The sequence below is a fragment of the Sander vitreus genome, chromosome 1 (assembly GCF_031162955.1).
Source record: "Sander vitreus isolate 19-12246 chromosome 1, sanVit1, whole genome shotgun sequence".
Classification (NCBI taxonomy): domain Eukaryota; kingdom Metazoa; phylum Chordata; class Actinopteri; order Perciformes; family Percidae; genus Sander; species Sander vitreus.
Window position 1 is genome coordinate 13,644,054 of NC_135855.1, and position 15,361 is coordinate 13,659,414.

Genomic DNA, 15,361 nt, shown 5'->3' on the forward strand with positions numbered 1-15,361 from the left:
TTTGATGGACAACAGACATGGATATTAAAATCTTATCCGAGTTGGGCACAATCAAGGATAGAAACTAAAAAAATTCACTGATAAAGTCCTTATTGGTCTATACACCAGCGCACAAATCAGTGGGCAGGACAAATCAACCTTAAATGCTCGCACCTCAAACTTGTACTTATCAACTGGCAATTGACAGCATTCATAGTGATTTTTTTGGTAAGCAGCTAGATAGATTGTTGATAAACCCCCACCCCTGCCAGTAGATTAAACTAACTAATAACTAAAAAAGTCACAATCACATTGCATTGCAGCCAAGTTTCACCAACATGCAGCCATGTTTCCGTGACAAATAAAAAGTCTAGATCAAGTGACAGAAAGAAGTCATTTAAAACAAATGTTTTGTTCGAAAGTGATTGCACATTCAACAATGCGAATTTGATAGGGATTGTATACACATGATATTTGATCATTAGAACAGTCAAGGCAACGGAGATTACCGTAGTTGACTCCTCATCTTCTGCGGCCAGGGGAGTGATGAGGTCTTCGGATGTTTGTAATTCTTGTGGGAATGATAATGGAGGTGGGGGTATAAAAAGGTATTGCCCTGTTGGACTGAGGACCAGTTCCCTGACTTATGTAGGGTTTGTTCTTAAGTTATTCATGCTCTAACTATTAGACAAGCTCCGTGATGATCGGAGCAGCTCATGGGGTGAGTGTTTATAGAAGGTGACAAGGGAGAGTAGGTCGTAACTGACAAGGGGGGCCTGCAGGGGGAGCTCTCAAGGGTAACGTATGCTTCTACTGCTGTAGAGGAAGAGGGGTGTGACTGGGGCATGTGCTTGTGCACGTGTGCGCAAGATGTAAACAGTCACAAGTGTGAGTGAGTCTGGAGCCCGTGCTGAAGATTACCGCAGAGCATTTGGCTGCCCCGTTTATTGAGGTGAATTCCATCTCTGCTAAAAAGAGAACGGCTTTCCCAAAACAAATGAAAATTGTCAATAAAACCTATGTTGTGGAGCCTGCAGGCAGACTGAAGCCAAGTGCTAAGGCTGAGGAGTCAGCTAAAACGTCCTGCTCCGCGACCAACAGACGGAAGTGGACCAGAAATAAAAACACACTTTCCAGTGCTCTTCAACGCATCAATAAGAAGGTTAAAATCCCGTTTTGTAAGTTTACTTTCATGAAAGTGGGTATCATTAACTCCACAATGGACTACAATACGTTTGATGGAGGTCGGGAGTGATGGTATCCGTTCTACAAGTTTAATCAGAATGTCTGCAACCCTGGCTCCGGGAAAGCAGTGTGTGACTGCATCAAAAAATCGTATGCCCCGTGTGATGGATGGATGGGGGAAAAAAGAGGACGAGGAGTTGTTGTGTTTTGATGATCGATATCGGGGAGAAAACATTCAGTGCCGGTCTCAGGGGAACATGGAAGAGAAGAAGGAGAGGAAGATTGCCTCTCAGATGATTTCCTGTGGTTTGGTAATAACAAACAATGAAATGAAAGATCTGCACACTACAAGGTACAATAAAGTCTATGTAATTCAAAGCGCAGACGTTTTGGGCAGAGCCCCTCTTCAGCATGTAAAAACAAACTATTGATGAACCACCCACAGATGATCCCCATTTATGCACATACTGTACACATTCAGGTTCCCCCCCAGCAGCCCATCATCATCAACAATGAAACAGTTTAAATGGTTGACAGCTTCAAATACCTTGGACTCACACTAGACAACAAACTCACTTTCGACCAGCACACAAGAGACATTCAAAAAAGGAGCCATTAAAGACTGTCAGCAATCCGTAAACTCAAAGGACTCTATGTAACCCTAACCCTAAACAAAAGACTGAGATAAATCACTGCCATCATGTCCGTGTTACCCGTCTGTATTATTCATCTGCATGTCATTCTGATAGGTTTGTACTTTTTGTTTGTTTCTCTGTATGCGTGCTATGTCCATAACATAGCCTTCTGTTTGTGACAAAGACGTTCCCCTTGGGGACAATAAAGTAAAAAGTCTAGTTTGACACAACATGATATAACTGGTCCTGTATACAATGGATGGCTGCATGGGGAGTCAAAATATACCATAACAATCCACAAATAATTAGAGAGTCTACAGCCATGCTGGCAGCTCTGTGAGGCTGAACATAGGCACAGCGGTGCTTTGAGCTAAATATTAACGTCAGTTTACAATCATGCTCACAATGACAATGCTAGCATGCTAATGTTGAGCAGGTATAAAGTTTACCATGTTCCACATGTTGATTTACTCACCAGAGGGGGCGCGCTCACATTCCTGTAAGTTACATTTCTGGGTGCTTTCAGGGTGCAGCACATGGTCACATTGAGCTTGATCCACTTCTTTGTGTGTGTCAGACTTTGTGTTCACACATTTGATGAGTCGATGCTGCACTCCGCCACCGCAAGAAGCCGAGCACTACAGAGAAAGTTTAGGAAAATGTTAAAATGTTTTACAGACAACATATTCTTTTTTTTAGGATTATTTTTTGGGCTTTATCTGCCTTTAATTTGACAGGACAGCTAGGTGAGAAAGGGGAGAGAGAGGGGGAAGACATGCAGGAAATCGTGACAGGTCGGATTCAACCCCTCGACCTCTGTGTCGAGGCATAAACCTCTCAGTATATGTGCGCCTGCTCTACCCACTGAGCGAACCCGGCCACCAGACAACATATTTTAATGGACTGGTTCTTGCTGCAAAAATAACTGTTGTGTCATGATTTACCATAACATGTAGTTTTAGTAAAAACAGTAAAAACTCTACTCTTCTCAAGGCTACTCTTTTGACAAGTGGACAGGTTAGAGAGTCATCAATTAACGCATATCTAAGTCTACTTCACAGTTTTTTTTATTGTCTTTTATCCAATCAGCTATGCCACATATCTGTGGCTCTTCTAGACCCATCAAATAAAATTTCTTTGATCACTCCTGAATCCTTTGACCAGTCTTTGTTCATCTCCTTCGTCATCAGCAGCCTCCCCGTCAAATGTCAAGGATGTGACCTACAGTATTAAGTTCATCATGATGCTGTATCATTGTTTTTCAGTGTGCCACGAAATTCCTCCTGCTTCTTTTCTCTTCCTCGTTTTTTTTCTTTTTCCCCACCCACATTCAGTTACCAGGACCTTAGAGGTCACATTCTATCTTCAAATAATAATGAAGAAGATGTTTAGAAAATGTAAAAATATTATATGAACATTATATGAATATATATTGACATTATTGTGATGTATGATATCATTTAGTCATACATACGTGTGTGTGTGTGTGTGTGTGTGTGTGTGTGTGTACCTCTCCCCATGATCCAGTAAGCCACTGAGCACAAGGCTGGCTATTGCATGACTGGATGTTGCTGGGCTGAAGATCCTCATTGCATCGATCCTCCTCTGGACAGGTGACAATACGCTGCTGCTCCCCTCCCCCACACACCTCAGAGCACTGAATAGCACACGCACACGCACACGTACACACACACATTTAGCTGCTTAGCCTTGACTCAGTTGATTGCTGAGCATTGCTGCATTTTCTGAACTTCCACAGAAGCCATTGTTGTTTTGTTTATTTCAGTACAACATAAAAACAAGTTGCAGAGACTTGACGCTTGTTTCAAATAGATAATCCATCAATTGTTACCATTTAGTCCTTTTTGTTATGTAATTATTGCGTGGTTAAAAACCCGCTTGTTGGTGAGTCAAAGTACTTGTGAGAAGCTACGAAATCAAAGACTGCTTAACAGCATCTGCAATACATCACCAAATTCATATTACACTTTTCATGACAACTACAGTATGTTTAACAGTTGACTGTCTGGGTTTACTTTTCCAACAACATAGCTTGTGAATGTAATGCTGCTCAGTTGCTCACGCTTAAATCTCAGAACCTCCCACCCGCCCACCCTGAAGGTATCAACCCACACTATTAATAATCAACAATTACAATAAAAAAAAAAAAAAAATGCTTAAAGTGACTTGTTAACCACCTCAAACAACCTTCACATCTTTGCAAGTAGATTTGTATTCTGCACTCAAATGAATAGAAGAAAAAAGGAAGAAATGCATTTAGAAATCTATTGAAATGCACTGAACGGTATCATATGCTTTGCTTTGTGCAGTAATATAACGGCAATAAACTGAAAATGAAATGTTCTGAAGGTTATCACTCCTGCCCCCATTTAACTTGAAAATACACAGAGTTTTGAGTGGAATTGAGTCTAACAAAAACCTGCATTTTCTTCTTTCTCACAATGCCTCTCATTATTCGCTTCATCTTACTCACCTGTCCCCAGGAGGAGATGTACCAGTCGAGACATGACTGAGGGTTACAGGTCATTTGGGTATGTGGCCTGGAGAACATGGCGCGGCAGTGGAAAGGTCGCAGGGGCCTTTTATCCCGCAAGTCAAAACACTGGACCTCTCGTAATTTAATTCCGCCTTCACAATTCTTGGAGCACTGGTAGAAGACATGGCGTGATTGTTATTCAAATAGCATGGGCAGCTGGAGCTTGTAAGTATCCAGTAGTAATGAGTTTAAAAGGCAACTGGCTTTAATGGCTTTCATCACGTATCCAAAAAGCTTCACTGATTTGAACGCAGCTGAAGTGATGGATGGATATCTTCAAGACCAAACTTTGTCCTTTGACTTACTACATAAGATAATCTCTTACCTGAATGCCTAATAACTCTTACTTTATAACTAGAAAATCCTTTCAGGACAACTTTTATACTCAAAGCACTTTTTATCTTATTTATGGCTCATCATTTTCAGTTATTTTGAATATTTACTAAGAGTCTACACCCATGCTAGGGCTTCTGTGAGGCTGCACATAGGCTCAGCAGTACTTTGAGCTAAATTAACATCAGATAATAACTCTAGCATGCTAATGTTTACCAGGTATGTTTACTTTGTTCACAATCTTAGTTTAGCCTGCTAGCATGCTAAAATGTGCTCATTAGCACTAAACACATCCTTGCAGGTATTGGACAAAGTGAATTCTGACCTGATGGTGGCACCCCATTTTGTACAGTCTATGAGTGGCACTAGAGGAAATACTACGCTATTCAAAGTTTTTTTTCATTTCAAAGATTTATTTAAAGTTATTACAATTCATCCTGAGGAAACATTAATGTTGATTCCAAATTACTCAAAACTTCAAATGTCAACCTCATGGTGGCACTAGATAAACTTCACTAAAGTGGGATTACTAAAGTCACTAGGATTTATCCTCTATGGACCACACTTGTGTGCCAAATTTAATAGCAATTCATTGACAGTTGTTGAGATATTTCAGTCTGGACCAACCAAACTTTCACCACGGCGCTAGCAAATAAATTCAAAAATCAATGTCATGTTAGGACTTTAAAAATAACTTTTGCATTTCATATACACAAAATATTCAGTGTAGAAATTAGAGATGTTCCGATACCGATACCAGTATCGGCTCCGATACTGCCTAAAAGGCTGGTATCGGTGCACCGATCCGATACCACGTAATAAAGCCCTAAAGAAAAAATACATTAAAGTAGTTTATTTATGTTCTTTTTCCGTTATAACTGACAAACTGGATAATAAAAGAACGTTCTGTGGCATTCATGTTTCACAAAGAGTTTAACCTGAGCCAGACCGACAACAAAGATAGAAATCATATCACATCCATACAGGGATAGTATACAGTTCTTAAAACATACTAAAATATATGACACACTGGTATCGGATCGGTACTCGGTATCGGCAAGTTCAGGTATTGGAATTGGTATCGGGAAGCAAAAAATGGTATCGGACCATCTCTAGTAGAAATATTTCAAATACACCAGTAAAACAATGACCATATCATACATTGGTACAGTAATATAACAAGAAGTCTCACCTTACTCCATTCCTCAACTTTCCATGCGGCGCAGGGGCGCAGATAACATCGCTGAGCTGGCGCAGGCCTCTTGGCCGGATCGCAGTCTGAGTCAGAGCCAGTACTGCAGGCCAAAGTCCTCCAGATGGCACCCAGACCACAGCTGGTGGAGCACTGCCCACAGAAGTAGTAACACATGAGAACACTACCTACACTTTATGATTTCAGGGTTGGATGCACAAACAGCTCCAGCATGCACAAGAAACCTCACTGATAGCAATGCAAATCTGGTATTCTGAGATTTTTGCAGGTCAGGCTTTTTAGAATTTTCCTAAAATGCAAATGAATGCAAATTCTTTAAATGTTATGTACAGCACAGCAGGAAGCAGAAGCAAACGTCAAATATGCCATAAAAATTAATTACGTCAATTGACATTAGCTGCATTAACTTGAGGTCAAATAGTGTCTCCAAAGAAACAAAATGTGGGCAGGGACCAAAACTAGACGCTGTGTCTGCATAATAAAAGCAGACAGAGATAAAAAAAATAATATAAAAAAATATTAATGACACACAGCTGTGCTTCGTCCCACAGTTTAAGTACAACACCAGATTGTGTGGAACTCACAGCGCTCCAGTTGCCAGTGACCCAGTGGGTAGCGGTATTTTCCTGTGTGGAGGCTGAAGTTGGGGTAGATGTCGGCACTGGAAGTGGCCAAAGAATAGGTGGATGTGTCGGCAAAATGGGCACAACAGGTTTTGGCGATTCCATGTGCTGAACTGGTGTTGTGCGATGTTGAGTGGTTGTTGAGTTTGTTGGAAGCTGGTATGAAGGGCCAGGATCAGTGTTACTGTTGCTTCTCACCATCGGGGGAACGACTATTTCATTGTAGTCAAAATCAACTGAATCAGACGATGGGACCCGGGATTTGGACTCCGTTCCAGTTTTTTCAGTGAAGGCGGGTTTTGTCGGTATCTGTTTCACTGTGGCTGGCAGGGAATCAGCTGAGGAAGGCTGAGCGGCTCCCTCCAGGTTTGTAGGAGGTATGTTTTCTGTTCCAGGTAATGATGTGGAGTCATCTGAGGCCTCTTGGTTACCTGAGATTAGCAGAAAGGGAATGGGGAATGGAGTGGGTGTCTCAGAGGCAGGAAGTGAGGTTGTACTAAGGTCATTGTCTGTATCCCATGAATTGCTAGTGGCATATACTGTATAAAAATTAGTCTGATCCTTCAATGTGAAGGCAGTTGGAAATATTGTTGATTGACTGGTTGTTTGAGATATTACTGAAGCACTTTTGTCCAGTTGGACTTCAGTCTTAACCTGAGTTATAGTTTCTGGCGTGGTTTCAGGCCCCCACACATCCTCATCGTGTCCCTCTTTAAGTGTTTGTGAATGCTGAGTTGTAGACAATGGCGGTGAGCGAGTGGTAGACACAGGCAGAAGAAAATCCTCAGAAAGGAAGTCATCAAAGTTTTCAGAATTTGTTTGTGTGGACTCCTTCGTTGCAGCATTTATATTCTGTTGCTCTTCTGTTTTTAAAGTGTAGGCAGTGGCCTTTGAGATTGTAGAAATGATTAAAGTAGCTGAAGGAGCTCTGGTAGTTTCCATGTCAGCATTTTCTTTCACACTGCCGGTTGGCTTGGCCTCCTGTGAAGCATTGGATACGTGACTGTCCCCTGAATCTTTTCCATCACTCTCAAACTCATCCGACAAGTCTTCATGGAAGTTGATAAAATTATAGTCGTAGTAAAAATCATCAACTTGAACACTGTTTTCCGAAGACTGATCAATATTTTCAATGTTATTGTGGTAGTGAAAATCTCCCTCGACAATGTTGTTACGGTTATTATTATTACTTCTTGGCTGGGCTCTGGTGGTGCTGTATTTGGGAGGAGGTTTGACTTCAGATATGGAGTTAATTTCATTGAGCACTTCTTTGCTCGACCAGCCACTTCCAGACCAGTCAACACCCCCGAAATTATCCACCACTTGCGGACAGTCCTGGATGTAGCAGGTAGTGACAGCAAGGGGCTTCTTCTGAGGCTCACAGTCACTGCCTGTGTTTCTGGAGCAGGTTACATTACGCTGACGTACTCCGCTTCCACAAGTCAGCGAACACTGCACGGAGGAAAAGATACAACTTCAGATCATGATTAGGCCAAATTTATACTTTTAAAATGTACTGTATACAAAAGGTTTGTCTTGAGCGTGTCAATCTAAATCCTAACAGCTGTGAAGGAAAAAGGCTGATCATCTTTAGTTAACCTAGACTATGGGACTCCTGGGGGTCACAAGCAAAGTCATATAACCAGCACTGAAACAACAGTAGCAGTAGATGCTGTACAGCGAACGCTAACGTCAGCATGCTAACATGCACACAATGACAATGCTAACATGTTATAATGTTGACCAAGTTCATCATCTTAGCTCAGCATATTACCATGTTCACATTTAACACTAATTAAATGATATAATTAGAACGAGCGGTGGGAAAAATAAGTTTTGGCTTTGTTCCACTCCTTTTTCGGACATAATATATTGTTTGTAACACTTTATAGATTTTTTTTTCTTCCTTTTGGTGTGTTGCAACGCACTTATTGTATGTTTTTATATTTTATGTTATTGTCATTTTTTGTTTTAAATGAAAGAAAGAAAGAAAGAAAGAAAGAAAGAAAGAAAGAAAGAAAGAAAGAAACAGAATGTTGTTAATATGACAAAAAATACAAAGAAGGTGATCTCTGTGTAGTAGGCCCTGGTCATAAACCTGAAGATCTGAGGCGCTACAATATGCAGGCTCTGAGCAATCACTAATGTGGGTCTGTCTGCATTGGAAAGTCGAATCTTTACCTTTAGCTAGAAGATAATAGCATGAATGATTTTCGCCATGATTAGTTAATACATAATTCAACATATTTCTCAGAAAGACCTTTTCAGAAAATGTGAAAGTAGTTATAAGAATTTCTGGCGAAATGAAGAACAATTTGCATTTTGATTTCCGTTTCAAACAGAACAATTGCAGACAAACCAGAACCTCATACTCAAACGCAGACTCACCTTTGACCAGCTGCCTGTGGTCCAGTCTGATGGGCAGGGGATGTGTGCATTGCAGGAGGATAGTGACTCAGGTTTGGGTATGTGTTCACATTCACTGGGCTGCAGGGCTTTCTGCTCCTCAGCACTTATTGCCTGGATGCAGAGCACTGACCTTTTAGTCAGACCCGAGCTCCCACAGCTTGCTGAGCATTTCTGCCACTCCCCGAACCACCATCTACACCCAGAGACACACAACATGCAAATGTTTCATGTTTTAATGGTACACTTGTGAAAGAAAATGACAATATTTTACAGCAGTTTAAATGTTGATGACTCCCAGATTCAGATGGCAGTGTTATAAAGGTACAGTGTGATCAATATTATAGACCCCAAGCACACAATGTCCACATAGTGTCTTCAATGTGTAAATAGGGTTGCTCGTCAATAGCAATGTCTCAAGTTTTGCTAGATTTTAATAGTAAGATTTCTGCCTCTCAAAACTTTCCGTCCCCAACTCACAATTTTAGCTACTTCAACTACATTGTTAGAAGCAAAAAGCCCAAAAAACAACCATAAGTACTATGCTTACTTTGTGAAAATGCAGGTTGTGTATGTTGGCGTTTTCTAAGCTCAAAGTTTTTAAGTTAAACATTTTTAATGTTAGCATCAAAAGTTATATTTAAATTTATTTTTAAGGAAAACACTGCCGGCTGGTTTGAAAGTGTAGTAGCGAATGATAATTAGCTATAAAGTTCTTGGTTTTAATGCAAAACTGTGCCTCTACACACAGTTATATTAGGCAAACAAGCAAATAATTACCCATGAAATTGCTGATTTCTAACAGCAGGAATGCATCGGATTACTGCCGCTGTTCTCTTATGACAGGCACAAAGCAATGTGTGCATGCATTGTTTCAAATTCTGTGTGGTGTTGGCAGATTACATAAAAATCTTAAGCGTAATAGTCACAGGAAAAAACAGACTGCAGGGGAATTAGTTCCCCTTTCCACGTCATTTAGAAGCTGTGAACATAAAGATTGATCATTCTTAAAATAACTTTTTGTCACTGATTAATGTTGATGCCTGGCATCATGCAAAGAACTTTCAACAACACAAATATTGTCCTTTCACCATTAATTGTAATATCCACAGAAAGAGTGAACAATGGCTCAAGGTTGGTGCATTTTGGTGGACCTACAGCATCTGTAGCAAAGGAAGTGGTTGCCGATCCATTTGAACAAAAACTGTTTTACTACTAATAGTACCACAAGTTAACGAGCCACGGTTTGGAGCAATAAAATATGTGCGATGAAAACTGTGTGAAGAGTAGTGTTTCTCAGCAAAGCAACCTGCAGCTGTTTGTAGCCAGCTATGTCACCTCTTCTGTCTTCCCTTATGTCATTACACATAATTACCATAATTTGTTTATTATCCCTTGTCCTCAGGCGCTTCTTATTGATGTTCAGTACAAAATGCTCCCAGTAGCAGGTTATAAAAAAAAAACACTTTCAGACAACAAGACATGACTCGAGGATGCAAAAAGTTTTGGAGCAGGTTTAGGTTCAGCTGGAAACATAACAGCTATTTCATGTTTTAGCGCAAAAATATTCACTGAGCAATGTGCAATTTAAGAGACTACAATCATCTAATCCTATTGAATCGTATTATTATAGTTATTTGCATGCTTCTGGCGGATATCTGCATTTTATTTAGCATTTTAAAAATCTCACCACAGTACATTTATGTTGCACTTTCCAGACAGAGGCTGCTAAACATCACTGAATACTAAACACCTCGTTAACTAATTTTTAGGTGCAGCTGTAGAATTTTAAATTTGTTCTGCAATCTGCAATAGCAAACCCCTTTCGGAGATTAAACTTTTACATTTTGAAAGGCTGTCTTAAGATATGGCACCTGGCCTTGCTTGTACAGGTACATGTATCTGACATTTGAAGCAATTAAGGTGGTGCCCGGTGAGTTGTTAAACTGTTCATGTGAAGCACAAAGTGAAAGAAACAGCAAAGTATGTAATCTTTCTTATTAAAACAGCTATAACGTGGACACTTTTTTTCCATTTTTAAGAATGCAACCATCATTCACACACAAACACTAAGCTGTGATTCCAGCAGCAACTGTGGGTTTGGTAGCGTGGATTACAGTATATGCTTCCATGCACACTACAAGGATAATAAGTGTTTGCTCCTGCAAGGGTTGAAAAACAAGTGTCTATCTCTGAGTTTGTGTCAGTAAATACTGCTTGTAAATAACGTCTGGAGGGTAAACTCACATAGCTGGACAGGGATCCTTGTGACAGCTGGTTTGGTTATCGTCAGGCCGGGTTAAAGGGTCACAGAAGTGCTCCTCCACTATCCCAGTTGTCTTTTCCACACAGTGAACAATCTGCCTTTGAACACCTGGGATACCAGTGAGAGGAGAGAGCCCACACATACAAAAACATAGATGACTTCCAGCATCATACTTGTCAGAATAATAATAGCGTTGTGCATAGTGGGCACCTGGCCGTCCACCAGTAAGTGATCAAAATGCTGTAGGAGCCAAACAGAAATAACACTACTGAATGCAGAACATAGCATTTTTTTATTTTGTAAAACCCATGACCCACACAACTGGAACACATAAATATGAAACCAGCACTAAAAAGAACACTGCCAGTGGTAAAATGAAGTAGTCCATTTAATGCACTACTACTGATGCTACTACTTAGTATGACTTTAATGCACATATTTAAAGTGCCCATATTATGCTCATTTTAGGTTCATAATTGTATTTTGAGGTTGTACCAGAACAGGTTTACTTGGTTTAATTTTCAATTAATCAAGTATTAATCTAGTAATCAAAGTACTAGGCTACAAACGTCTGCTATTTCCTTGCTGGAGTGTGACGTGATGTGTGGCATGTGCAGGTGCGATGGATCGCGTACAAACCAATAGGGTGTCGGAATGGTATATGTTTATACTTCTCATCTAACCACAATCAAATTCACTCTATCCGGAGGGCGCGATTTAGCTGGCTAGGTTTGGTTTTTTTTTGGTGTTTTTTTGAACGATGACAAGCCGGAATGAACAAGCCAAATTGAAATAGGAGTAACAAGGCTATTTTTAAAATGAAAGTACAGATAATTGCGTGAAAATGTAAGGAGTAGAAGTAAAAAGTCTGCTGTTAAATAAGTACTCCAGTAAAGTATAGATACCCACATTTTTTACTTAAGTAAGGTAACGAAGTATTTGTACTTCGTTACTTGACACCTCTGATCTTAGTATTTCCACCCCGTCAGAGCAGGAGGCACCTCTCACCTCTGCTCACACCTAATTTTACACCTTTAAAGGTGTCTCTTAAAAGGAAGCCAGAAAGCCAGATGGAGAAAGAAAGAAAACAAAAGAAATAAGGAAGGGAAACACTCTAAGCCATGTTGAGGAGTGGCCCATTTGTCTAAATTCAACAGCCACTTGAACAAATAATATTCTGTGATCTCACACTGTGGTAGATATTCTGATGTCTATCTCCATCTCTTTCTCTAGAGATGAAGATAGATGCTTGCTTGTGTCCACATAGTCTGGATCATAGCCATAGGTCTTGGCCAACAGCCATCTTCCCATTTTCCTTTGTGTTAACTCTGATGTTTACATTTAAAAACTTTGACCGGTCAGGTTAGAAGAGTCAGGAGATTGGTTAGTTGATTTCCCCATCCTGATAAGCGACTCATAGTCATGAGATGGCCGCAGAGATGGTCTTGCTAGCTTGAGCTCATCTTCTCCACCTTTCCCTTGTGTTCCACTTTGATGGAAGTCTATATCCATGACGTTCCACTTCTAGGATTGCGCTGGTGCTGCCGGAAATTCCACCGGATGTTGCTCTTTTCGGCCGGATGTCCGTTACCTTCTGCTTTATGTGTTGGCATTTTAATCTCCGGTCGATTTATGAGGACTATGGTTAACTGCTCCTCAGATCTCTGCAGGGTAAATCCAGACAGCAAGCTAGACTATCTGTCCAATTTGAGTTTTCTGTTGCACGACTAGAACAACCTTTGAACGTACGTTCCACCAAAACAAGTTCCTTCCTGAAGCTATTTTGCAGCGCCACCATGGCTCCGCTGGGTGCTTAGCACCGCCCAAGATGATTGTGATTGGTTTAAAGAAATGCCAATAAACCAGATCACGTTTTTCTCCCATCCCAGATTGCTGTGCGGATTAGCCAGACCCTCCTCCGCAGTACTGTGGAGGAAGGTCTGGCAATGCGAGACTACTCTGATGTTAACATTTTAAAACTTGAGCCAGAAGGCTAGCGAGCCCAGGCTAGCAGAGTCAGCAGGAAGCTAGCAGAGTCGGCACGGGACTGGCAAGCTGATTTCCAGATCCTGATAAGGGACTCATAACCACATGCCATCACCGGCCAACGTCAATCATATAAAGCACAACTAATATTTGTAAAATAGACAATTCAGTGTAAATTTGGCAGAGCTGATGGAAAGGCGACTGGGGAGGTTTGTGCCTTCTTATTGGAAGGTAAGCTGACCATTTCTTGTACTGTGGCTATTCACAAGTCTAAAGGCTTTTGGAATAAAACCCAACTAACTTCTAATTGTTTGACATACAGATGATCTAAAACACATTCCTGCTGGCAGCAGCTTAAAGTAGTCATACAGGACATGTGTGGGGTTCGTAATAATCACTTTTTAACATAGAAAACTAATCATCAGATGTTCAGTAATCTCATTTTGATTAAAGTCCTTTCTTGTTGCACCCCTCATGTGAGCTGCTCGTAAGCCAAATGAATGTCAAGGCACACTTACTGCTTGTGTTTATATTTCAATTGCCATAAAAAAGGCCATGTGTTTAAACAAAGTTTATTTATCAATATATAAACTCAGGACACACTTGGAATACAGTCAAAGTCTGTTATTTAAGTCTGTTTCTGAGGACTCTGGGACATGCATTCAAAACTAGGAGCAAAAGATTTACCAGCTTCTCTCTCTCTCTCTTAGGGCGCGTTCACACCTGCCTTGTTTAGTTCGGTTGAATCGCACTAGAGTTGGTTTTCCTCCTTGGTGCGGTTCGTTTGGGCAGGTGTGAATGCAGCAATCACACTCGGGTGCGCACCAAACAAGTGTACCAAGACCTCCTTATTGAGGTGGTCTCGGTACGCTTTTTCGATCGAACTCTGGAGCGGTTCATTTGTGGTGAGAACATGATCCGACCTCGAACAGCACCAACTATATACTCCACAAGTTTGAGCTAAATGGCTCCTGTAGTCAGGTGTGCTTCGCAATCTGCGATGCGGCAGAACATGCAAACTGTAGCAGCTTGCAATGTTTCACTCCCAGAAATAGACAGCAGTCAAGCTAGCCGTCCAACACTCGCATCTCCGTGGTCAAACCAGCCGACACTAAAGTTGGAGACAGACGCCTGCAGAGCAGAGTGAAGTCTCGGTGAACACAGCAGACGTAGTAACGTCGCTTGTGAAACAATGTCCGATTATTTCAATTAAATGAGCTGGTTTGACCATGGAGATGAGAGAAATATGCACATGTCCACATATGACATTCTTCCTGTATTTGCTTTCTTGTTCCGGCCCCAGACACATCCGACCAATTGCGGAGTGAATGTTCTTGCATGATTTGCAATGACGCATTTTGGTACGCTTGGATTTTTTCAGGTGTGAAACGAAACCGAACCAAGGGGAAATCGCTCCAAGTTTACAAACTCATCAACTGATTCGGACCAAAGCAAACAAACTATAGGTTAGTCTACCTACCAAAATATCAATGACAAAACCTTAGGTTGTTTCTCTTACCTGTCCCACAAGTAACACTGCATTCAGTCCATGAACCATATTTCCAGAAGAAAACTGACACAGGCATGTCGTTGTCCTCTGAGACATTTCGACTAATTGTGTACTCGTACCGCACTCCTGGATTGGTCTCCTGAAAGAGAAGCTGTAACACACAAGACAATATCAAATAAACAAAATACCAAAAACAATTTTGGACCATATACAGAAAACTTCCAGCCTTTCTTCACTAAATTAAAAACTAATTATCTCTTTTGCGTATTTCGTCTTTGTGTTTTCACCACATCTGAAAGACCATGAAGAGAAGATTAAAAAGTAAAAGCTGGGCGCCCGAATAGCTCAGTTAGTAGAGCGGGCACCCATACATAGAGGTACACTCCTTGACGCACCGGGCCCGGGTTCGAATCCGATCTGCAGCCCTTTGTTGCTTGTCATTCCCTCTTTCTCTCCCCTTTCATTTCTTCAGTTGTCCTGTCAATAAAGCCCCTATAATGCTTTTTTTTGGATTTTCCTCGTATTTTAGTGTGTTATATAGTTTTTTTTGTATGTATGTATTAAGTACCGAAATGTCATTCCTAATAGAGCTTTCTGTTCCTCTTGACTGCTTGAAAACAGTTCGCCACATTCCGAATTCCGAATTTCGAATTAATGATGTCATTGAT

At 40.9% G+C, this 15,361-nt stretch overlaps 1 protein-coding gene across 1 annotated transcript in view; it reads right to left on the reverse strand.

Moving 5' to 3' along the window:
- The window catches only part of adamts7 (a disintegrin-like and metallopeptidase (reprolysin type) with thrombospondin type 1 motif, 7), a 77,260-nt gene that overhangs the window by 13,213 nt on the left and 48,686 nt on the right, over positions 1 to 15,361 (reverse strand). The window contains exons 16-23 of the mRNA XM_078271998.1: positions 14,703 to 14,844; positions 11,179 to 11,305; positions 8,914 to 9,127; positions 6,487 to 7,977; positions 5,882 to 6,034; positions 4,294 to 4,467; positions 3,310 to 3,456; positions 2,275 to 2,437 (exon numbers count right to left, since the gene is read on the reverse strand). Of these exons, the coding sequence (XP_078128124.1) occupies positions 2,275 to 2,437; positions 3,310 to 3,456; positions 4,294 to 4,467; positions 5,882 to 6,034; positions 6,487 to 7,977; positions 8,914 to 9,127; positions 11,179 to 11,305; positions 14,703 to 14,844 (2,611 nt within the window). The remainder of the gene's footprint in view (positions 1 to 2,274; positions 2,438 to 3,309; positions 3,457 to 4,293; positions 4,468 to 5,881; positions 6,035 to 6,486; positions 7,978 to 8,913; positions 9,128 to 11,178; positions 11,306 to 14,702; positions 14,845 to 15,361) is intronic.